At 37.5% G+C, this 26,371-nt stretch overlaps 1 protein-coding gene across 12 annotated transcripts in view; it reads right to left on the bottom strand.

The window, feature by feature from the left end:
• KMT2C (lysine methyltransferase 2C) overlaps positions 1-26,371 on the bottom strand; it is a 271,413-nt gene that overhangs the window by 57,913 nt on the left and 187,129 nt on the right. For 11 of the 12 annotated variants that reach the window (XM_088018229.1, XM_088018219.1, XM_088018221.1 and 8 more), the window contains 11 exons: positions 23,159-23,260; positions 22,860-22,964; positions 17,574-17,755; positions 17,153-17,317; positions 16,073-16,182; positions 15,497-15,562; positions 14,086-14,298; positions 10,804-10,932; positions 8,613-8,732; positions 5,798-5,928; positions 1,650-1,830 (listed from right to left, as the gene is read on the bottom strand). In XM_088018229.1, the coding sequence (XP_087874355.1) occupies positions 1,650-1,830; positions 5,798-5,928; positions 8,613-8,732; positions 10,804-10,932; positions 14,086-14,298; positions 15,497-15,562; positions 16,073-16,182; positions 17,153-17,317; positions 17,574-17,755; positions 22,860-22,964; positions 23,159-23,260 (1,504 nt within the window). The remainder of the gene's footprint in view (positions 1-1,649; positions 1,831-5,797; positions 5,929-8,612; positions 8,733-10,803; positions 10,933-14,085; positions 14,299-15,496; positions 15,563-16,072; positions 16,183-17,152; positions 17,318-17,573; positions 17,756-22,859; positions 22,965-23,158; positions 23,261-26,371) is intronic. The other variant, XM_088018220.1, reaches the window with a different exon arrangement.

Below are 26,371 nucleotides of genomic sequence, written 5' to 3' on the forward strand. Positions count from 1 at the left end.
GTGTTAAACCAATGGAATTCTACAACATAAATTATAACTACCATTTTTTCAAAAATGTTTTAAAAGAAGAAAGGGATTTTTCTATCTTACCAACAAATCATTAGAACTTATGTGATAGATTATACTGAATGAAATACAACAACAAGCTGCTACTTGTAAGTTTCCCGGTTAGAATGGCCAGTAGTTCAGCTGCAGAGAATGTCCCATCTAGCCTGGGGGTTGGAACAGGTGCTCTTCCAGTCCTCCACATTCTGGCTTCACCACTGAACCATTCTCTGCACCTCTGTGAGTTCATCAATGTTTTTCCTGCCACAATAGGCCTTCTGTCCAACCTCAGTTCTCTTCCTTATAAAAACTCAAGTGCAAATAAGTTCTAGTTAAGTTTTTAAATGGCTAGTCAAAATTTTCACAGTAAGATATCCTTCACAGTAAGATACTGTATGAAGGATCCATAAGTCTTTTGCTATATATTAACAATATATTGACATGGATAAGAGCAGGTAATAAGTACTTAAAGCAACAGAATTTAAGTAAAAAGTAAAACCATCTGCTAAGATAAACAGAAAGCATGGCCTTTAGATCAGTGTTCTAACTTCCCCGTTGCCAACAATAAGAAAGACTGGACATCTTGCATGTGTGTAAGAGCACATAAGACTGCTTCTAATTATTTTGAGAAGTTGTATGTCAACCTGTATGTCAATCTAGGGTAATGCCAAGTTAATGGAACTGTAATATATCAAAAGTCATCTCTCAGTAAAAGGTCACCTTAAGATTATTTTACAAAATGAGTTTATAAAATTCACTGAGTTAAAAAAAGTAATCAATGGTAAAAAGGAAGCTTGTTAGAAAAACATTAATTTATAACTGATAGTAGATAAAAATCTAGACGTGGGGAAGAAACGCTGTGATCACAACTCCTACATACTGAACTAGTTAAACTCCTAGAGCCTTGTTGACATTAATATCACTTTATAAATGTATTAAGTTCTCATACCTTTCCCTGCTTCTAAACAGTCCCCGCATTCACTATACCTAGGGTAGTGGTTCTCAATCAGGGGCGGTTTTGCAGGGGACATTTGGCAGTATCTGGAGACGCTGCTGATCATCACGACATGAGGAGAGAGATGCTGCCAAGTATCCCACAATGCACCACAGGGCCTCCCTCCAACAAAGGTGCATCTGGCCCAAACTGTAAGTAGCAAGAAACTGTGACCTAACACAACATAGTTCATTGAATTAACACAGTCTGTCAGTCAGTTCCCAGCCATAGCATTCTTTTTTTCCCCCTCTTTTGAATTTCTTTGGGTCATGTAATTAACAAAAATCTATCTTAAGTCAAAGATTATTACATTTATTACTCACCAACCATGGCAAAATTACACCTCCTTACCTTATCCTTAGCATATTATAAACTGAACATTCTCCTCTGCAACCCTTAATTTTGGTGGCAGTTACACAGATAAATTTATTTGCCAAATCCTATAGACCTGTCCACTCAAAACAGTTGCATTTACTGAATGCATATTATACTTCAAAAAGGTTGACGTTTAAAATGCATTTGAGGCCAAACTAAAGCATTTCAAAGGTTTAATTACAGGCAATACAAATGTCATATGATAAAGAACGTATCTGTAAATTATTCCACATACCGTGAGTTCCAGGTTTTGCTGGAGTGGAGGATGAACTAAGTAGTGGATCTAAGGAAGGATCCAAGAAAGTTGTGTTCATGTTTGTTTTATATGAAAGCTGAGCTGTATCTTCTGATAGATTATCTAAACTTAGCTTGTTTTGTCTACTTGTATCTAGAAGATCCTTTCCAAAGAAAGCTTCCTAAAGATAAGCACATATGAAAATGATTGATTTAGTTACAAAATTCTAAAATGCTAACAGGTAATTCTGCCATTTTTGACAAGAAGGCAGAAATAACACAAAAACTTGGTATTCAAGAATACAGAAATTGAATACAGAACTATATGGACAATATAGAAATAACCTGTCAATTGCTTATTTCCCCTTATTTTAAAAGATTTTTTTGTAGTTTTACTAGAGACAAATAAAATTATGCAACTAAAACCACATAATTATGTCAAATGTGTTTCTAGGAACTGCAATATAATAATCCAATAATTCCAGATTAGACAACAATTTAAAAACTGATAAATTTATAATACTACTGGCACTTTAGTTCATATTGTAAGAAAAACTAAGGCTTCATGAACATTATTAATATTTATAGATTACTTGCAGAGAATAGCACAAGGGTTTGATCTACAGCTTTAATATTTACATACTTCAGGTAGATTTAGTAACCTCCTATTGACTCACATAACCACATTAAAGACTTAACATGCTATAAATCTGAAAGAGGGTTTTTATAGTCATTTGAACCATACTATGTGTACAAAATTTACTACTACTAAAGGCTTTTGGCTTTTTATTCACTTACTCATATTAACATTTCTCCATTTCAATATATTTCCTCTACCCTAGAGACCAGTGTTTCAAGCTGAGGTGCTTACAACTGGAGGATCTCTCCAAAACTTCTCAAGGATCAATAAGGAGGACAAAAGGAAGTCCTTGAGACCCACCCCACCCCGCCCCAACCCAACAACCAGAGCAGAAGTTCTAGTCTATTTTCCGTATGGTGGTTCTGTCTAGAAAAAGGATCCTTTGCAGAGGACAATTTTGCAGAAACTCAACATTTAATATACTCTTGCCAAAGATACATATACAGAAAAGGTTCACCTTATATATTTTTATAATACCAAGTGAAAGCAGCTTCAATGTCTGTCAAAAGGCATTATGACTAAACAAATTACTGACACCCAAACTATAAAACACATCAATTTTTTAAAAGGATCTAGAGCTATGCTGTCAAATAAAAAGTTTTAAAATACAGTATTAAAAGAAAGCAAGTTGAGCCAAAAGGATCTAGAGCTATGCTGTCAAAGAAAAGCTTTAAAATACAGTTTTAGGGCGCCTGGGTGGCTCAGTTGGTTAAGCGACTGCCTTCGGCTCAGGTCATGATCCTGGAGTCCCGGGATCAAGTCCCACATCGGGCTCCCTGCTCAGTGGGGAGTCTGCTTCTCCCTCTGACCCTCTTCCCTCTCGTGCTCTCTCTCTCTCATTCTCTCTCTCTAATAAATAAATAAAATCTTAAAATAGTTTTAAAAGAAAGCAAGTTGAGTTGTCAACAAAACATCAAATAAAAACCAAGACTACTCTCACTATGCAAAAATAAATTGTAAAACAAGTTCTGAAAGGATAAATACCAAACTGTGAACAATGCTAACTTCTGCAAAGGGATGGGGAAGGAGGTATGTGAAGTCTGGCAGAGGTGATGATATATTTGATTTGAAATTTTCACATTTTTTAAATGAACAAGCTGTTTCACTACAAAAAAGAAATTTGAAAATCAGTGAAGTTAGAGCACCGAGTAAAATATGGTCTGCTTCTTAAGAGCGATGCTTTTATCATTAGGAAAGACACTGAAGAGCAGAGCATCTTAGAACTTTAGAGATCATTTATTTCATGCCTTTGGTATAAGTCTGAGACCATGATTAGCAAGACACTTTTTCTTTGACTCATGAAGACTTTAGTGCTATTTATAAAAAACTGTAACATTCTTATTAATTTGAGAGCTTTTTATTAACTTTATATAAAGGAATGGCTACACATGGCTTCAGATTTGATAATGTGACTCCCAGAACAAACTGGGGATTTTAAATGTACTACCGGGGTTCCTAAGGTCACATAGCAGCACTAGGTCTTAGGAGACCACATAAATATTTCTATTGGGTAGATTATACAATGATTTATAGTTTATCCTGACACTGTTAAGATTAATAAAGAAAAACTGGAAAACGGCTACTGAATTCCTGTGGGCTTTCATCACTACGTATTCCGTCAATCAGTGGGGTAAAATACAACTGCTACCACAAGATGCCCAAAAAACAGTAGCATTACAAAGGTTTCCTTTACATTTAGGTATTACTGATATACACCAGAGGAAACAATCCAGCTCAACAGATTGAGATTACAGGGGTAATTAGGAAATCAGATCCACTGCTTTTAAAGGCTCTTTTCCAAAGCATAAAATGGTCAGTTTTCGTATGTTCACAAACAGCTAAAAAAGGCTTCCTAAATACATACTGCACTTTACAGAAGGTTCAATAGGAGGAAACGGAGGTGGAGAAGCATGTTAGATATTCTCAAGAAAGGATTATTAGAAAGGAGGGGGAAGGGATGAGAGGAACCAAAAAGGATGCAATGAAAGATAATCTAAAAAAGGGGGGCTACCTCCTGACCAATAAAATGACTATTATGTTAAAAATGGGGTACACAGTTAAGATGAATGGGTATTTGAAGGGAATCCAGGGGAAATAAAACATTTATTAAAGAAAGATAGCATGTATGGCACAAGTTAAGTGATTTACACACATAGTTCCTACTCAATCTCTCAACATTTTGGGGGCACAGAGATGGTGAGCAGAATGAGATCACATCGCTAACTGGCAGCAGAGTGGTATTCAAACCCAGGACTCCAACCTTAAAGCCTCAACTCTAAAATGGACACTGCCCTTAAGGTATTAGCTGTCTAATAAAAATTTACACTCATGTACATTACTAGATACTACACACTACATTTTAAAGTTTTATTAAACACAGATGATTTGTTACTCAAACGAGCATTTGATTTTTATACTTCTAATTACCAAAAGAGAAAACTGAAGAAGATGAATGTTAGCTAAATGGAAATTTATTTTTTGTTTTTTTTTTTTTAAGATTTTATTTTTTTTTTTATTTATGTGACAGACAGAGAGAGAGAAAGACAGCGAGGGAGGGAACACAAGCAAGGGGAGTGGAGGAGGGAGAAGCAGGCTTCCCGCTAAGCAGGGAGCCCAATGCCGGGCTTGATCCTAGGACCCCGGGATCATGACCTGAGCCGAAAGCAGACGCTTAATGACTGAGCCACCCAGGCACCCCAGAAATGTATTTTTAAACCAGTAAGAGCCAACTGGAAAAATTAGGGTACAAAAAATAACTGCGATTCAAGCAATAAAGCAGTAACTCTGTAGGCCATTATTCTGTGGGAGGAACAGCCCAGATGGACACTCCATGATGGTCCGCTCCAATCCCACTTCCACACCTGGAGAGAGAGGACTAGCCCAGTCCTATCTCTAATATCGGGTCTTCTCCAGTACAACATCATGTGGTTTGGAACTCTTCTGTGATTTCATGCGTACAGATGAGCTAGAAAGATTTCTATTTTCATGCAGCCTATACCTAGTAAACAATGTCTTCATGTTGAGGGATGTTTTTCTAATGTATATTTTAGAAAACAAAAACAATTCTACTTAAAGCTTTGGATCACTGGCCTCTAAAAGTGGTAAACAATTATTAAAAGCTATAACTTGGCTGCTAAAAAGCCATCTTTATTCAGTGAATATAATTACCCTGACCTGTATTGGCAAAGGGAGCTGTCCATGGGACGTGGGTTTGGGGAGCACACAGGTGCAAATGGTTTAGAAGAATGAGCTTTCCCCAGTTCAAAATGTCCTTGTATGTCTTATGAAATATTTGGAAGTGAAAAACTGGGATAAAAAAGAACTTTATGAAAGGTATCAAGGCACAAAAAAGGTAAATGTTAATTTTTGTGGGCCTCCGAAAGGTAAAAGTGGCACGAATTAAAACAAGTAAAACATTAACAAAAATAACAAAACCATTTTCAAGAACTCAATACATTGCATTTCTTTTGTTAATCAACTACACAATATAATGTAAAGCAAAGCATTACTTGTAAATAGGCAGGGAAAGTTTCTTCAAGCTTATTTTTCCGTTTTCGGTATCTCTTCTTTATTTTTTCAGTGTTTTCAATAACAGAAACAGATTCATCAACTAGAGTATCTGGTAAGTGCTCACTCCAGCCTGAAAAAGTAATCACATTTATAAGTATGTGGTATTTAAAATTTTCAGACAAATTCCCCAAAGTAACTTTATAGCTTATCAACATATACTCAGAACCATATAAACACACAAGGGGTTTTTCTTTTCTTCCTCTCCAGTTTTATTGAGATATAACTGACATACAATACTGTGCAAGTTTAACGTGTACAGCAGGATTTGACAAGTTTTTCACAAAAAGATGTCAAAGCAAGTTTATTAGTAAGCTTTAATTATCATTAAAAAATACACTGCATGTCTATTTAGTAGCAGTATCCGTTTACTATTGTCTCTTAACAAGCATTTCCTTACTCGCAAAGCAGCAAATTGTTTTAACATCAACACTGTGTTAAAAATTAAAATAACGAAAATACACAGTGCTCATGAGTCTGGGGGAAATGGCTACTCATATATACTACTGAAGGCCGCTTAGCAGGGACCACCTTTTTGTGGAGTTTCTCGGGCATAGCCAACAAAAGTCTTCTCAAAAATGTGTGCTCTTCAATTAAGCAATTCCAAGTTCAGGGATTTATTGCAAATTAGGTTTTTGTAGTACATATATTTTTGTAAACATGTATTACTATCTATAAATACACTCATCAACACGCTACGAATGCCCAATCTTAAAATCAATCAGAGAAATGGAAAGAAAACAAAATTTTGATCTACGAAATTAGCAAAGTAGTACACTATTTAAAGCAGAGAGGTGAGCAATCAAACGACAGGCTCATGTTCCCAAGGCAAATAGCACACCCCTTCTGAAAATCAATGCAGGCACTTTTGTTGCCAGAATATGTAAGTGGACTGACTCCGGAAAACTACAAATGGTGGATAAACATTCTTTAAACAATCTTTTTAAATGTAATCTACCAGAAAATAAAGAATCCTCAAAGACCAAAAATTAAGTGAAACAGGAACCACAGAAAGAAATAAGCAAAGAACTAAGTAAAGTTCTCTGAAATTTTGCTAAAATCCAGTGACCTTAAGCTCCAATATTCAGAGCTTTATAAGGAATGGGGACTAGAAGACAAAAGTTTAAAGCCTCTCCCCCCAAGGCAGAGAGATTAACCAGAGGTGCCTCCAATAAAGGGGAGATCCTGAAGGATTCCATGCTCAGAGCTGGTTTAACAAGAAATACACCCTCCCAACCCCCACCTCCCCCATACATCACTCACCTCCCCCTCCCCCTCTCCACCACCAACAGCAAAGAAAACTGTTTGTCATCTTGTCATGGAATTTCGTGCTGGGTAGAAAGGCAAAAAGTGAAAATCTTCCCTGAGAGTTCATAAACTCAATATAGCCCTAATGTGTAAGAAACCTCAATTTATAACACAGGTGGACCAAAAAACTTCAAGGCAAGAATTTAAGCTAAATCCTTTTAAGCTAAAGAAGTTCTGGGGTAGTAGCACCTCATGTTCCTGGCGGTAACAGATGCAGATATTCTCTGAATGAAGCCACCTTCAATTCAGTCCTCAAAAAAGTTCAGAGAATGTTCTACAGAATATGAGCTCATGGTTAAAAAAAAAAGATTTTAATATGTTATGTGTATGTATGTATCTCAGACAGTAAATACAATGAAATGAGGCACTAGGAGAAGGGGCCAGGAGAGACACACAGGAGAATCACATGTGCAAAGGTGTTAATACTTTATACTCTGCATCACTTAGACACATACAGAAGTAACAAGAGCACTGAGACCTAGGGGGAGTGAGCTGTAAGGAGAAACTAGAGAAGTGTTAAAATACTAAAAAGGCAACTCAGAAAAGGAAACCATGCATAATATAATAAACACTCAATAGATGACTCCGGATGCTGCAGATGAAGGATAAAATACTGACCTAACAGAACTAAAATTAGAGGACAGAAGAGAGAAAGATGGAAAACACAAAACCAGTCTCATTGAACGTGTCACATTTCTTCAGGCTTCTTACAGCCGTAATAAGTCATATTAGAAACTCCTTTAAAACCATCTGGTCCTTCCTTTCAAAAACACAATTTGTAATTTTCATTAATTCACAGGTCAAAACCCCACCGCATAATAATGGAAGAACGCTAATCAGAGCACATGCTGAAAACATCTCTTTCCTTCACATCCTACAGAAAGCGTTTAAAATACGTAAAGCATACAGATTGTGACCATACCCACACAATGTGTCCATTAGAACCAATTCTCAAGCTATGACTTAAGCAATGATTTAGCTTTCTTTGAAGATCTATGTGAGGATGACAGAATATTAATTGGAAGACATATTTCTAAAACATTACACAATTTAGTTAAAAATTGTTGGAGTAGCCTGTCACTTTCAACAAAATAGTCTGAAGTGTCCAACTTTATATCAAGGAGCTAAGACAGGCAGAGAAGCGCCTTCTGTGAGATGACTGGAAAGCACCTAGCATAACCAAGTGATCCAGCCCCTACACTGCCCGTATTTAACTTAAGAAAAACAGAAAGTTGTTTAAAAAAAATCTCAGAGGAATACACTTTACTGGACTTAAACCTTTTCCTTATCAAACCTAATTTCCGTATTATAGGTATGAACTCTACAGGCACTCACATCCTTTGATCAGTAAGAAGCAATAAGGTTGTGACTGCAGCATTATCTAGGATGGTTCTTTTCAATAGGGATAGCAAGAGAAGGGGATTAAATCAAACAAAATCAGTACCATACCATCATCTCTGTTAGGTAACTGCTCAGAAATAGAGCCTGAGGAATCTTTTCTGATGACAGATCTTTTTGTTTTTCCTTGCCCAGTTCGACTTCTTTGCCGTACCATAAATCCACCAATACCTATCCAAAAAAGAAATTGGGTAACTTTGTAAATAATTGATTTCTCCCTCTATTTTCACAGTAAGTAGGGTGAAATTGCTTGGAGGCACTTCCCAAATTCAACATGGGCTAATTTAAATCAACAGAGTTTGGAAATAAGCAAATTAAAAGAGGTCAAAGCTACTGACTGTTACCTTATCACTAACCAAACAGGTATAAAAATACATTATTATAGTACAAAAAGAATGCATGCATTCCCTCTTCTCAACAGCGTCAAAGTAAAGAGTACAGTAATTGTACTTGTTTAACAAATACTAGGTAACTAATGTATTATCATTCAAATTACTCCCACATTAGCTGTGGGAGAACAGATATACAAGATATGAATGACCCAAACAAAATCATCGTGACTTCGGGGGTAACATGTCTAATTAAGGCTCCTGGACATGACACACCAACAGCTCTGTAGTTAAAAGCACAGGATCTGGTTGTAGTTACTTCTAGTTACCACCTGACTCTAGGAAAGGACATGACACACCAACAGCTCTGTAGTTAAAAGCACAGGATCTGGTTGTAGTTACTTCTAGTTACCACCTGACTCTAGGAAAGGACATGACACACCAACAGCTCTGTAGTTAAAAGCACAGGATCTGGTTGTAGTTACTTCTAGTTACCACCTGACTCTAGGAAAGGACATGACACACCAACAGCTCTGTAGTTAAAAGCACAGGATCTGGTTGTAGTTACTTCTAGTTACCACCTGACTCTAGGAAAGGACATGACACACCAACAGCTCTGTAGTTAAAAGCACAGGATCTGGTTGTAGTTACTTCTAGTTACCACCTGACTCTAGGAAAGGACATGACACACCAACAGCTCTGTAGTTAAAAGCACAGGATCTGGTTGTAGTTACTTCTAGTTACCACCTGACTCTAGGAAAGTTATTTAACTTTTTAGTGCTTCAGCTCCCTCGCTGTTGTAACAGGGATGGCATCTAGCACCTCACCTCCTCATACATATACTGGGTCAAACACTAAGTTATCGTCACAGGATACAGCCATCTAATACACTTTCTGACCTAATGGGTCCCTCAGTCACAAGGATGACTTCCAAAGGAGGCAGAAACAGAGAGAAAAAAAAACACAATAAATATAAGCTCCTAGAAGGAGTTTGCGGTCTAAAAAAGTTTGTGTAGTTATAAGCCTCCTAACTAGGAAGATATGAAATGATTTTCATACAGTGACTTGGATGAAGCTAATCTAGGTCCTTGTTACACATATGGCCCGTCTTATGGAAGGTTACCTTTAAGGTCCTGCAGAATACAAACAACAGTGAGAAAGTTTTTCCACGCACATCAAAAGATATTAGGACACTCTTATCAATAAAATATAAGCAGTCAGAAGGATAAAGACTGAACTGATTCCATCTAATGTCTCATTGACTGGTAAATAGATATTAATAAACTGCCTAAAGAAAGCCTACACATTCTGCATTGTGACCAGTTCAGTAATTTTTTCTAGTAAGGCAAATAAAATTTGACAAACAAGACAGCTTCTTCCTCTGCCTCTGAGGCAGGGAGGAAATAAAGAATTTTATCAGTCATATATTAACTGAACTATACATTTTAGGAGGCACAAGAACCCTATTTACCTAATTGTACATTTACTGGCTCCTGCACAAACACGGAAATAAGTTTCAAAAACAAGAGAATATTAAGAACGAATGCTGAAAATTAAAAGAATTACAGAAGTACACATCAAGGGAAAAAATAAGTAAGTGGCTTTAAAAGTCAAAGTACAAATAATAGCCAATGTAGTAAAGCATTTAATACAATGGACAGCATTTGAGATAAAGCATTAAAATAATGATTTATTGTGAAGTATTCACATACTCAACATAAGGAAATTCCACCTTAAAAGCATACTGAAATAGCTCAATCCTTCAATTTCTACATTGAAGTTTTAGTTTAGAGAGTTGTTAAGGAGCTACATTTCATCTTGAGTATTTAGTTATAATTGAAGCCCTCAATATTATATTTTTCTTAAATTAACTAAGTTTTGAATACATTAAAACGTCTAGCTCAGGACTATACCTGGTCTGTATGGTTTCCTTTTTCTCTTTTTTACACCTTCTGTTCCTTCTACTCCCTTAGTTTCATCATCCACAGCTTCCCGTTCAGGACTAGATTCTGATTTCCCATCACAATCCAGAAGTTCTCCTTCTGGAAAAAAAAAGTAAATGTACAGATAAAAACAGAAAAACCTATAAAATATAGAATTCCTGGGCACCTGGGTGGCTCAGATGGTTAAGCGTCTGCCTTCGGCTCAGGTCATGATCCCAGGGTCCTGGGATCGAGTCCCACATCGGGCTCCCTGCTCAGCGGGGAGCCTGCTTCTCCCTCTGCTCCTCTCTCTCTCTCTCTGTCTCTCATGAATAAATAAAATCTTAAAAATAAATAAATAAAATAAAAATCTTTAAAAAAAATATAGAATTCCTGTGTAATAGGAAATGCAAGGCAAAGTGGCCACTGAACCATTCTAACTGTGCATCCCAGTAGGTGGGTAAAGTATAGAAAAAGATGGAAAAGGCCCCACATGGTTGTAGAACTCATGCTGCTTAATGCATTGTTTTCAGGAAATGAAAGATCAGCATCAGGGAAGGGGAAACACACACAGAGAATGCTCAAAAAGACAATTATAAATCAGTTTGCAGTTAACAAGTCATTCCCTTACCTTCAATTACATATTCAGGTTCAGGACCCTAAAGCTGTCTCTCTCTCTAGTTTAGAACCCTCTCCTGAGGTCCAACTATAGCTGTGATTATCACCTAGTTACCAAAACCTCTCTACCCAAAATTGAGGACAGGGGAGAGAGTGACACTCTTCACTACTTACCCTTATTCTTTTTTAGTTTTACACCATGTGAATGTATTAGTCGTCCACAAATCGAATTTAAGAATTTGAGAGAATTAGTGTTAACGTCACAGGCAGTAATAACCTACCTACCTGGCTGCTTCCTCTCGCCTCCCACTAAATACCATTCCTGGCTCCACTCCACCTACCCACCCCCCCACGCCCCCCCCACCCCCGTTGCCTGCTAGAGCCTGAAGGCAAACCTAGGCCCACACCTCGTGTCCCCCTCACACTGGGAGGGTCCATGCTGAGGCAGCCACCTAGAGGGGGGAAGGCACCGTGTTCCCACTCCTGAGACACAGTGTTTGTTTGCTTTAGATTTGGGGTTTGTTTTTGGTTTTTTTTTGTATTAACAAGGTTTCCAGATCCCAGATGGTAGTGAGTTAGAAAAAAGCCTGCTTCTGTTGCACAAAGAATTTGTTTCTGATATGCTAAGATGATTGTTTTTAACTTATTTTCCTGAAGAAACACTTATCAGAAGAGTCAACAGTCAGCAAAAGCAACAACAAAGAGGCATTGTTAGAATATTTCAGGAGCATCCCAAGTTCATTTGGCCTTTATAGACTTCTGTGGAATCCACTATGTATTTACATATAATATCACGTGTGACGTTACTTGTTATTTTTATGGGGATGTACCTTCAGACTGCCTCAATCTGGAGACTCTCCAGTTGAAGAAACATCCATCGTTTCCCATGGTATTGTGGTACAAAACAGTAGTCAAAGGGAAATCCTTCTCAGGCCTTTTTGTTGTTGTTTCGCCAAGTTTTTAAAAGGTTCTATAATCTCATACTTTGGGAATTAATGTGTACTGTCAAGAAATGTTCCAAATTTTGTGAAATGCAGCATTTCCCAGATCTGGGTAAATATGGAATCATTTTTCAGACACCTACTGTCCATAGAAACTAGAATTCTTCACTGTGCTCTGGTTGATGGTAATCTGATCAATTCCTCCCAGATATAGACTATTTCTTCACAAGCCACAAATCACCAAAACTTCAAAATCAAACTCCCTGTTTAACAGTATTTGAACATCAGTTATACATAAGCATCAGAAAGTTTTTCTCCCAACCACACAGACCCAAAAACACACCGCTGTGAAGGAAATGTGAGGACTAACTGGTAAAAGACATCCACTCTCAGCCAGAACGACCTCTCACCTGCCTCCTCCAACAGCCCCCTAACTGATCCACGTGCCACAACTCCTAGGCCCAGTAGTCTAGGCACATTACAGCCGAGTGTGCCTTTTAAAAATGGGTAAGACTAAGCCACTATTCACTCAGAAACCTCCAATTACCTCCTAGTCCATCCACAGGAAATGTAAATTCCTTAAACGTGGCCTTATGGTTCTGTGTTACCTACTGAGTCATGCCTTCTCTCTCCTTATACCTCTGATCTCGGCATCTCTTGCTGTCACCTCTGTTCACTGCTGAACACACTGGTCTTCATGACATTCCTCAAACATGCTAGCTAGGCACACCCCTGCCCACAGCCTGTGCACTTCTTGCTGTCTGGGATGCTCTTCCCTCAGTTAATCCAATGGCTCACTCACTCACCTATTTCACGTCTGTGCTCACATACTGCTTCCAGTTCACTTGATGCCTCACACCACCATAAGCACTGCCAATTCCTCTCACTCCAATGCTAGTTTTTCTACAGCACTTGCCAAACACATTATAATCAACTCATTTATTACATGTTTTTTTAAGTAATCTTTTCTAACATTAAAAACAAGTTCCATGAGCAGAGAATTTCATCTGCTTTGTTCACTGACGTTACTTCCAACATCCAGCACAGAGTAGGATTTGATACTGTTGAATAATGTGATGGAAGAAAAGTATTTATTACTTTGTTTCTGAGTCAACTGAAAAGAGACCAACCTAAAAGAAACACAAGTCACTGTGCTAATCCTCTTCAGAGATAAGCAAAATTATAACTCGTTGAATTTAATAGTACTAAAATTATTTTGTCATCTCAAGGATTCAGCTAGAAAATCCTTAATATCTACTGTGATCAAAAAAATAGTTATAAAAAGTTAAGTTTATGATGAATACCTATGAATATAAATTTGCACTTGAACATTAATAATGGTTTTTCCATGCAGGATTGCATGGATCAAGTTCTACTTCAACTGAGCCATGACATCTGAGCTCACAGCATCTGAGGTTCATGCTGCCACCTAGCAAACTCGAGTCCAGCCCTCTGAACTTTCCTATCCATGATCCTCAAAGATACGGTGTTCCTGGAGATTTCTATAATGTAAATAAGTCTGTTCTAGAGAATATGTGAAGGAAGAGAATCTAAAAAGTCCAAGAAGACAACTCACTTAGAAAGGCCAAGGCTCACATCAAGGGTTACCTAAGTCAGTAGAATTTACTCTGAGATAAAACATATGTATTCTAAAAGCTATTTGATATGATTTAATTCTTGTGAACATATTGAATGGAAAATAAATCAGTATTACCTCGACTATCATCCATTTCTCCATCCCTTGAATGCTCTGATTGGATGTCTGGAGGGGTCTGAAGGACAGCCACGCTATTCTGATTTATAATCTTCAACTTCAACTTTGGTTTTGACCGTTTTCTTCGTGGAACTGTAACTGTGAGGCTCTGTAACTGAGTCATCCCTGATTCAGTCAAACACACACCATCCTGGGTGTACGTCTTGGGCGGATCTAAAATTACAATATCCCAAGGATACACATTAAAACTCTCACCTTAATTTGAACTGATAAGATGATCGGTGTTCCAAAATACCATGTGAAGGGAATGTGACTATAAAGCAATTACTTGTGAAATGCACAAATAATTAACAGTACTCAACTGAAACTAAGAAAACTGGTTGAACTTCCTTGGATTATAAGCAGAAAGGTTACAAAGGTCTACCTGGCATTTTTTCCTCATCTATCAAATTAAGGATTTAGAAAGAGAGCACTGAAGCTAAAAGCAATGCTTCAGCTACTCGACTATGAGCCTCTTCCCAGAAGCATCTTCTCAGACTAAAAGGTGAGTCTTTTAGTAGTAGTATTCTTTAAAATACTACTGAAGCCGGGCGCCTGGGTGGCTCAGTTGGTTAAACGACTGCCTTCGGCTCAGGTCATGATCCCGGAGTCCTGGGATCGAGTCCCACATCGGGCTCCCGGCTCAGCGGGGAGCCTGCTTCTCCCTCTGACCTTCTCCCCTCTCATGCTGTTTCTCTCTCTCTCTCTCAAATAAATAAATAAAATCTATAAAAAAAAAAAAAAAAGACTACTACTGAAGCCCATTTGGAGAGCCAAGTATCAATATAATCAGTGACAGGGAGAGGTGATAAATAAGTAGAAATCCTGCAAATTTTTAAATGTACAAAATTGCTATCCACTAGGACAATTTCTGTACTATCCAAATGTTTTTTTATCCAATGATATCAAATAGAGTTAGACAAAAGAATAATTTAATAAAAGTATCCTATTAGTCACCACTCTAGCTGATCCATTACAGAAAAAAATAGTAAGAAACTGAATTAACTCTTAAAAAAAAAAAAAAAAAAAAAAGTAAAGTCACTGTTTGCTAACCCGGCCTTATTTTCTGCTAAGTGATTACTAACCACAGTAATATATCAATGAAACCAAAGCAAGTATGGAGTCAACAATTACTTTGAGTGGTTACTTCACTGCTATTTTGCTGAGATTGATAGGAAGAGTGTCACACGGTAAGACGAACATTACACGTGTCAATCACAGAAATGATTTACAACACATTAGGGAACTCAGGTTGAACACTCATATGACAAAGGTGGGTTTCGTGGAACATGTGGCAGGTCAGGTGTATAAAGAATTCCGTATTTACATGCTCTCTGTAAAGGACAGTCAAGTAAAGTGCTTCAGGTTTTACCTAGCTCTTTCACTTTTGTGACAATCTGCGCTACAAGGGAAGATTCACAGCAGTCTGAGGAAGGCACTGAAATGGAAAAGAAAAAAAATTGTGTAATTTTTTCAGAAAAGGAATATTTAAGGTTTTACATATAATTAAAATTTCTATTTCTGTACCCATTTTATGGAAGTAAATACTTAAACACTAAATGGAGTTAAAGGCTGTCTTTAAAAACACCGGTAAGTAGTGGAAGAAACACACACCATGGAGGGAGAAATGGCCAAGATAAGAACCAGCACACTGGATTTCTACACATTGTAGTAACTACAAGATGATGTGTCATGACGGGAAAATTACATTGTGTGTCTATAATACGTGCGTAATTTATTTTCTTTATGTAAGCCAACTGTTTGAACATATTAAGTTGGGATAAAAAGAGTTAATTTATAACTAAAATAACTTATTTTTCACAAAATACTTGTCCAAATAACTGTTTCACAAGAAGAAAAAGAGAGGCAAGCCCACTCACTGGGTATGGACAACACGGCACAAGTGAGTTATAGGAGCACAGACACACTGTTCACAGTATTTTCTTACCATTTGATGTAGGCATATAGGGTCTGCACATGCTACAATCAAAACCAATGTCTGCTACATTTTCCACTTCCTCTTCAGTATTTAAGTTTTGACAAACTGCATGCATCCATCTAAAAAGACCATATTTTGTACATTAAAACAAAACCGCAGCAGGAGTTGACAGTTGCCACACTGAAAGCCCCTAAGGCTCGGATGTTCCTCCTATGTTGCCCGTGTTGCTCTTTCTCCTAACCACGCCTACTGACCCACAAAAACTATCAGAGCTGAGCATAAGGAAAGAAAAAGGAATGAGATCAAGTACTAGGAAGGAAGCAAAAGCACATGGAGGATAGGATAACTGTTTTAAGATCATATAGTGAATTTATCAGAGACAGCAAGGAGGCTAGTTAGGGCAAGTACAAAGGAATTCAGAAGTCTGCGAGCGGTTTAGCATGTATGTGCTCCATGTGACGTGCATCTACTGTGGAACTGATAGAGCTAATGTACTTGAGGCTGAATGTTAACTGGGAATAAAAGGAGTTATCTTGCTTTTGAACAAAGAATTGACAGCCAGAGTCCTGAGAATCCTGTATTACTGATGAAATAATACTATTGCTAACATTACACGCACAGTGCTATTAACAGAGCACAATAATATACCAAAGAAAACACTCTTGATTTTGAAGCTGCTCACATACTACTGAGAGAGGGTGGGAGCTCGTGTACAGTATCTAGACATTTAGTAGCTAGAGCTTTAAGAAAAAATAGTTTAAGGAAAATAAAATGTGTGAGATCATTTTTAGAATCTAATAAAAGATTCAAAAACACTCCATAGAAAAATGCATATATGCAGGCAATAACTCTGCATCTAATTTCAAGGGATTCATAAACCCTTAAAAGCCCCAAGTAAAAAATCTTTGTCTGGAATTGTGGATATAAAACAGGAAACTTGTGTAAGCTTCTAGCTGACAGAAAATCTGGAAAGCAAGAAGTCTTTTCTTAAATTTAAGATGGAAGAAAGTCATTTTCCAATTTCCTTTTGCTATATTTAAAAGAGAAAAGTTTGCAAGAGATAAAAGAATTTGAAAAGTAGCACAATACCTATCACACTGTCTACACTGCAGAATAAGGTCTTCTTCTCGATAATTCCGATAGCAGACTGGGCAAGAAGACAAGCTTGCACAGGGAGCACACTGTGTGTAATTGTTCTGCCATTCGCATCGCAGACCTGCAGATGTCGCTCCACAGTGTCTGCACCAAACGCACCTGAAATCCAACACCCCCCAACAAGACTCCATTTTATTTATGTACTTATGTAGTTACTGCATTCAGGAAACTACAGAAGAGCAGAACGGGGGAAATTATTTGATGCATATCTGAACATTTTTCTGAGTAGCGGCATGGTATCTATCCTACTCAACAAGTTATTATGCAATGAAGTGGGTGCGGCTAATTTTTAAGAACTACTGTGGGAACACTATGCGCCTGAGAGGCTAAGGAGGGAAAGGAAGTCCTGGAGTACCATTTGCACTTCCAGCCCCCCTTGGGCACGGTCTGCAGAGGCGGGGCGAGGCAGTAGGTGTGGTAGCTTATGTCACAGTCGTCACAGAGCAGGAGTCTTCCAGGGTCACTCGCCTTCCCACAGGCCTCACACACGGTGCACTCCAGGCACCTCCAACCTTTGCTGAGAACAACTTTAGTGATCTGTAAAAGAAACCACCGATCCAAGTGATTTACACATTGACCCACTCCTCATTTTGCACGATCACATATGCCATATAAACGAGTATGCGGTACGTACCAAGAAGCAGAGGAGAGGCAAGCAAGTAACGTACCGAGGACCAACAGTGGCCCAACCCTGGTTTGCGAACGTGTACTTTCACAAGTCCCCCGACTGGACAGAATAACAAAAAGCAGTACACACTTTAATGCCACTTGTCAGACCACGTTAACTACCTCATCCTCTGGACTTTATGTCCACTTATAGATGTGGTGACTAGATTTTGAAGAAATCAAGTATACTGCCCCTTCCTGTTAATAAAAGTTTTGCAAATATATTGGCCTAGTTTCCATTTGTGATGTTTTCATGAATTTATTGAAACTTCTGTACATTGCAAAAGGATCTGTATATTAAAATCAATATTTAAAAATCTAAAAAAATTAGAGTAAAATATGAATTCCCAAGAAAATACATCCCAAGGACACTTCATGATCTTGGAGGATTTTAGGCCATGAAGCTGGGACTTCTGAAGTTCATCACCCCTCTGTTTATTCTCCTCTGCCACAGGGTCTAAGTTAGCAGGAAAGTTTGAAAATCTCTATACTTCTGATAAACTCCTCAAAGCAGCCACACCATGTACAATTATGAATTTGGAACCAAATGAAAACTCTCAAAAAACTAGAATCTATAAGATAGGACAACAAAGTAGTTGTGTTATAATGAAACAGCAAGCAATTAAAACAGAATAAAAATTGAGATCATGAGGAATAAGAAAGTCTAAAAAAAAAAAAGAGCTAACTAAAGAACAACTATCAAAATGGCATCAAACTTTCCAACTCCGGACACTAAAATAGAATAACAGTTTCGAATTCTACGGGAATATACTTTTCAAGACACAAATCTTAACCAAGTAAACAAGGAAATTAAGTGTGAAAGCAGAATACCTTTTGGGGATACTAGGACCCAAACTTCAGCTCCCAAATAACTCTTCGAATGAAGTCTGAGACATGAGGAATAAAACAAGGGTGATATCAAGAACAAGGAAGACATGCGATGCAGGAAACAATGAACCCAACAAAGGACCGCAGCCCAGGGAAGCTGAAGAATGAGAGCTGAGGAACAGACCTAGAAGCTACCAGCACAGATGAGGAGAGAGAAAATGGGAGTGTCAGGAGGGGGTAGGACTTTTTCCAGAAAAAGTTACTTGCCAAAATAATTTGAAAAGATCATGCTTCTATAGCAGGTAAAAAATAAACAACAACAAAAACTAATGAAGAATCATGAATGATTTTTTTCTTTTTGCTATTAAAAATTCCAAGACAAAGCCATAGTAAACTATTTAGGTCTCCAGTGAACACGTACTGAGTCATAACCAACACTGTTTATTAACTAAACGTAGTAAAACAACTACACTGGGACGATGCTGGAGAATGGAGGGAGTATATTTTTAAGACCTAAATTGGCATTTATTTATTCATAGCAGAAAGCCAACAAAATCGAACACAGATACGGCAGAGGCAGCAGCGTAATATTTAGAGCTATCCAGGTAACTCCAAGAAGGACCTGCAAGGATCCGAAGCGGCTGCCTGGGACAAGACTGAGACATGGAGGCAGAGGAGGGCAGAGGCGGCCACTCATCATAAGGCTCTGAAAGCTCTTTGATTTGTAAGTTATGTACATTTATTACTTTGATTAGCCTCCTGATTCTTTTAAATTAGTCACAGATTATCAAGTTATTTACCCAAATGGAGGAAAGAGCTTAGGACAGAAGGAGCAGGGTGGCTCCGAGCAGTAACCAGCAAACTTATTTTTATAAAGGGTCCAGAGAGTAAATAACTCTGAACTTTGCAGGGCATATGGGCCCTGAACTACACAACTGTGCCGCTACAGTGTGAAGCCCACACAGACTGTGTCAACACAAGAACATGGCTATGTTTCAATAAAATTTCATTTATAAAAACAGGTAGTATGCCAGATTTGGCCTGTGTGATGCGAATGACCAATCTCTGACTCAGAGAAACAGTAAGATGAAGATAAAGTGGGAGACAGATCCAAGCTATCATGTATCTTCATTCCTACTAAGTTTTCCTATTTCATAGACACCTACCCTGTGGCCCTTTACAGCCAAATTCTCAAGTTACTCAGCGATATTCACTCTTCAACACACCTCAGTCTGGTTACTATGCCCACCACCATTCAAACCACTCAAGTCAGTCAATCCAGACCTCCTCCCTCCCAGCCCTGGGCTGCCGCCATGCTTGTGTCCCGTTCTCTGAGCTCCCTGAAGCACTGCCCCGTCTGGACAGCGCCCCCCCACCCCCTACCATGGAAAGGCCCTCCCAGCTCCTGGCAGAGTTTGTGGAGCTCTAACATCAACTTATTTTTTTCTCCTACTGAACTGGTTTAGTCTTTATTTTGAAAGCTCTTTCAAGAAAGGAATTATCCAGGGTTTCATTCACGGCACCAGGTCTAAAGTTCTGATAGATGTGCTTAAGAGTCTGTGAGATTATCTGCTTCAACTACAATGGAGTACCTGGGATGAGACCTTTCTCCCACCACAAAATACCAGCAAACGGGCAAAATGTATGAAACACTTGTTTCAGATATTGAACAAAAGGCAGTACAGGACTGTGGTTTCTGAGAAGAGAGAACAAGTGAGGTGAGTCCTACAATATCCTGCTGTAGACAGTTTCTGGAATGCTGCCCAGGGAGGGAGAACTCCAGCAGAGTACAATGGGCTCACTGAGTTTAGGACACATGATGGAGTTCTGGAAGGCTGAGGCAGTTGCAACTGGCAGGACAGAGTCCTGGAAAGGAAGGAGCGATAAAGAGAAAGAGCTCTAGAAACCTACACAGAACTTCCCTCAAGTGTTTGGCTAAACACCAAACTGCATATACAGAAGGCCAAACAAGGACACAACCAGGACAAAGAACAGCTACGGGGAATCTCTAAGCTGAACAACTGTAACAGCTCACAATGCTGAAGACATTTGAATCTCAACCAGTCAAAGTAAAAAGATACTAGCGGGGGGGGGGGGGTCACAGGGAGCTGGTGGGGGGAGGATATGGGGAGAATTCAATAGAGACGTCATAAAAGCCACGCCTCATGTCTCAGATTAAACTCAAGCTAGAAAAGCAGTTACTACAGTGCAGTCTAGGAAACCACAGTGGGTCTGTGAGGTCAAAACCATTTTCATAATGATGTTAAGATGTTATTTGCCTTTTTCACTTTAATTCACTCACAGTGATGTTTTGCAGGGGCTACATGATATATAAAAAACAGCATTGCATGACATCATAACAAACATGCTTGTTTATTTCAGTTTTAAAATATTCCCAGTTAATTTCTAAAATGGTAAATATTCAATAATTATTATTCTCATAAACACAAACTCTATGGGGTCCTTAATAATTTTAGACTGTTAATGGTTCTAAGACCAAAAAGTCTGAGAACAGCCACCTCAAAGTGAAGGTTCTCTAGACCTACCCCAGAAAGCCTAGAGAAGCTTCAAATGGTTCGAATGTCTACAATAACTGCCTGCAAAAACTCCATACTTTTTTTTTTTAAAGATTTTATTTATTTATTTGACAGAGAGAGACACAACAAGAGCAGGAACACAAGCAGGGAGAGTAGGAGAGGGAGAAGCAGACTTCCCGCCAAGCAGGGAGCCCGATGCGGGGCTCGATCCCAGGACCCTGGGATCACGACCTGAGCCGAAGGCAGACACAACAACTGAACCACTCGGGCGCCCCCAAAAAACTCCATACTTTTTAAAGGAACAAAATCCAAACTGCCAACAATACCAAAATGTACAGCTGCCACAATCAAAGATTACTAAATTAAAAAAATATATACATCCTTGTAAGGAGGACAGTAAGCTAATACTGCAATAATAAGCTAATAATGAGAAATGTCAGACATGGTAGAATTAACAACAAATACAAGGACTTAAAAAAAACCTCAATGAATAAAAAGATTTAAACTACAAGATAACTTAAACTATAAAACTGTGATTAAAAAATACAATCATCTCTGAAAAATCCACTGGATGGGTTTAAAAATAGATCAGACACTGCATAATAAAAGTGAGTTTGGAACGCAAACAATGAATCATGGGACACTACATCAAAAACTAATGATGTAATGTATGGTGATTAACATAACACAAGAATAAAAATAAATAAATAAATAAAAGAAAAGTGAGTTTGGGGAGGGGCACCTGGATGGCTCAGTCAGTTGAGCATCCAGCTCTTGGTTTTGGCTCAGGTCATGATCTCACAGTCTTGATATTGAGCCCTGCATCAGGATCCACACTCAGGGCACAGTCAGCTTGAGATTCTTTCTCCCTCTCCATCTGCCCTTCCTGTTCATGCTTGAGCACGCTCACTCTCTTTCTCTTAAATAAATAAAGCTTTTTTTTTTTTTTTAAGTGAGTCTGGGGAATGTAACAGAAACTATACAAACTAAAGTAGCAGGAAGAAAAGCAACTGCAGAAAAATCAACAAAGTGAGAATGATCTGGGGACAATATCATATAATTTTGTACACATACAACTAAGATTTCAGAAGGAGGGTGTGGGGAACAGAAAAAGAAATACGAAGAAATGACCAAAATTGCTCCAAAACTGATTTAAAAATACCAACCCACTAATCCAGGAAGCCTAACAGAAAATGTTCTTCATATACAGGTGAGGGTTGAGAAGAATAACATGGGGAAGAGACCAGGTGAATGAATGGATTTTTATTAAGTTCCGTGGTTGGTGTCAACTTTTTATTATCAGTAGACAGAATGTATCAATTAAACTTCATGCCTTAGCAAATAAAAGTATAAAATATCTTTTAAGACATGCATTTTTATTTTTAGTTTTTTGAGACAGCAGGATAAGCACTACAATTTAAGACCACAGATTTATAGGAAATAATTTTTTCAGGTAACCCTTGAAAGGCAATATTTAAATATTAAATAAGGTCATGTATGTCTAATGATACTAACAAACAGTAACTAATTGTAAGAAATGGAAACAGCATAATACTACTCATATCAAATTTCAATATAGTTTTAACTGATTTAAATTCAAGTATATTTACCTTAATACTGACACAATATGGATGGTAACACTGACCACACTGAGAACAGGCAAGTAATCTTCCCTCTGCTCCTTGGCCAAAACTGCCACAAACGACACACATATCCTGAAATTAAAAACACATGAACATAATAATTTGGGTTGGAGACTCAGCTAAGAATGTACTGGTTTTATTTTTTAAATTACCTTCTTAGCTGTTATAGCTCTAAAGCTAAACAGTAAATGATTTCAGTGCATACGGGATAAAGCAGAAGGGGGAAGGAGGAACTCGAGAGTGGAAGGCCATAACTGAGCTCCAACCTGGTGCAAGGTGAACTTGTCACTACTAGAAAACAGCACCACAGTGTTGTGCATGGAGTTTTCTTCTTCATCCTTATTCGATGAAACATCTGCAGCAGACACCTATAAAAAGCAAAATACACAGAGGGTACAGTCATACTTTAAACCGGTAGCACACTTAAATGAAAAGCACAAGAAGATTCATATTCAAAATACAATTTTTGCCAAGGCCCAGAGTAACAATTCCAAATTAGATTATTATTATTACCAAGATAATACCATAAAGGTGTAAGTCCTGACACTTTAGTTACCTAATGGTCTCTTCAGAACTACAAGTCCCATAGATCAGGACCAGTGAGAAAATATAAACTATCTTTAGTAAGACTTAATTAGCCAGAAATCTTAATGAGGAAACAAACAAAAGAAACTGTATTATATTTGTGTATGTGTAGAGCCTATATATCTATACATACATATACCTACATATGTATGTACTGTTTTAGAGACTCTAAAACCTGCAATCTGGCTAGTCAAAACTGAGATGTGCTGTAAGTATAAAATACCTACCAGGTTTTAAAGACTTAAGTATCAAACAAAAAAGAACATAAACATAGCTCATAAACAATTTTACATATTTTACATATTACATGTCGAAATGGTAATATTTTGGATATGTCAGGTCAAAAGGTATAAAGTTAAATTACACCTGTTCCTCTTTTCTTTTTTAATTTAGCTACTATAAAGTTTTAAATTGCATATGTGAGATACATATATTTCTGTTGGACAGCACTGCTTTAAAATATTATTATTTTGAATAACTTACCAAAATTTCAGTCTTAGCCAAAAGATTACCCACCACAAATATTCATTCCTGGACATGGCTAAATTTCACCAAATCAACTAAGTACCTACTGGCTTGTTAATAATTATTTCCAGAATGCTTATCACAAAAAAAACTCTAAATTAGTTGCTAAAAAAGAAAACAGGGAGACCAATGCCAAAATTTTAAAATACGATCCTCTTCCCTTACAATCTAGCCTGGAAGGACAGACATGAAACATAATAGGTTGAGTTCAAAATAAAAAGGAATAGTATTGTTATTCCTGAGGAATGACTGAAAGAATAACTAAAAAGAAGGAATATATTACAAGAATAATATTTTTCATTGCAAGTAAGTTTAAAAGCAGTTTTAATGGCCAGTACTACTATTATAGAATCAACCATAAAAGCCATTTACAGTCATAATATAAGTCTAAAGACTACAAGGGAAAACTCTAAGCAACCTACATAGTCATCACTAAGGAATTACTAAAACCATGGTAAATCCAAACTGGAAAATTATGCAGCATTTAAAAAACGGTGGTAGAAATGTGTTTTGATTTCCATCAAAAAAAATAAAATCACCAAGCTACTTAGCTGAGTACAAAAATAAGCTGCAGAATATGTGAGGTAGAACACTACGGTACAAAAACATGCAAAGCAATTATACGTAATCTACTGGCACATATAACAAGTTGAATCATAAGAAATTGCTGTTTTTCCAGGTCAAAAATGGTTGAAGGTTGGCAAGTTCATATGGATCAGCCTAGTATGTAAAGACACCAAACTGGTAAAAGGAAGAAAATCAAGACTCAAGAGGCAGCAGCGGTACTGGTGACCTAACAGTATACTGTATTTTTTTTTTTTAGGAAATATATTCAAAAATGTTCATCTTGGGGTGCACAGGTGGCTCAGTAGGTTAAGGGTCTGACTCTTGATTTCAGCTTGGTCATGATCTCAGGGTTGTGAGATCAAGCCCCACAATGGGCTCTGCACCGGGCATGGAACCCACTTAAGATTCTCTCTCTCCCTTTGCCCCTCCTTCCATGTCTCTCTCCCTCACTCTCTTAACAAAATAAATAAAATTAAAAAAAAAAAAGTGTCTCTCAAAATTAGCATTTTAAGATTTTAGCAAGTCAAACAAGATGAGTAATAAAGTAAAATATCATTCCATTAGTAATAATTAAGTGTCTACCAAAAGTGAAGTTACCAGTAATTCACCCCAAGGACTAAAGATGCACTGAAAACATTATTAAAATATGAAAACTATGACAATAGCTAAAATACAGCTAACAAAAGTATGCTGAAATAAAAAGTATCCATTTCTATATCCCCATCTGCAACACAGAAAACAAAACCGGTTTTATAATTGGATGATACCTAGTGAATAGGCTCAAAAAAATGATAAAATTTTATTTTTTTCAAAGACAAATTTAGAGAAATCAGAGAACACTTTTATTTGAAATAAAAAACAAGATGGACTACAGTATTCCCAGTACAAACCAGAAACAAAGTCTGTACAGAAAGCTGCAATATCACCCAGATTCAAAGAGCATATTTAAATTTTAAGTGCTAAAAAAATCAAGGCTTTTGAACAGCAACTGTACATGTAAGAAGGAAAACAGTATCAGGTAGCTTAATGACCCACTGTTTTCATTTTATACTTCATTTCATGACCTTTAAACTACGAGATATATAAAATCTACCTCAAAGGTAAAGAAGACAATCTTTGAGAGAGTGTCCTAGTATTGCCTACATACATATTACTCTGATTTATCCTAAAGGTGACAGAAGTCTTATTTGGCTGGACTGCAGAGATAAGCCTAAGAGAAAAGAAACCTCTAACCTAAACCTCACAAGTGGGGGATTTCTAAGCAGGGACATAATAAGTAAACAAAAAAAGAAGAGCAAATTAAACTCAAAGTGAGAGGAAGAAAACAGTAAAGATCAGAGTAGATAACAATGTAATGAAAAACAGAAAAAAAAAAAAAAAGAGAAAAATTAGTAAGAGCAAAGGCTGGCTCAAGATAATAAAATTGATAAACCTGCAGCAAGACCAATCAGGAAAAAAGAGAGAAGACACAAATCACCAACACTGGGAATGAGGAAGGTGACATTACTCCATATTCTACAGATATTAAAAGGATAACAGGCCAACAGATTTGTCACCTTACATGAAATGGATAAACTCCTTGAAGGGCAAATTAATATAAGAATAAATAGATAACCTAAATAGCCCTATACCTACCAAGGAAACTGAATATATAGTTAAAAATCCTCCCATGAAGAGGGAAAAAGCCTCTTCAACGTATCTTTTTGGGAAAACTGGACAGCAACATGCAAAAGAATGAAACTGGACCACTTTCTTATGCATATATAAAAATAAATTCAAAATGGGTCTAAACGTGACCCCTG

This window comes from Eumetopias jubatus, unplaced genomic scaffold (assembly GCF_037043125.1).
Source record: "Eumetopias jubatus isolate StellerSeaLion01/CBP00866 unplaced genomic scaffold, mEumJub1_p1.0 scaffold_14, whole genome shotgun sequence".
NCBI lineage: Eukaryota > Metazoa > Chordata > Mammalia > Carnivora > Otariidae > Eumetopias > Eumetopias jubatus.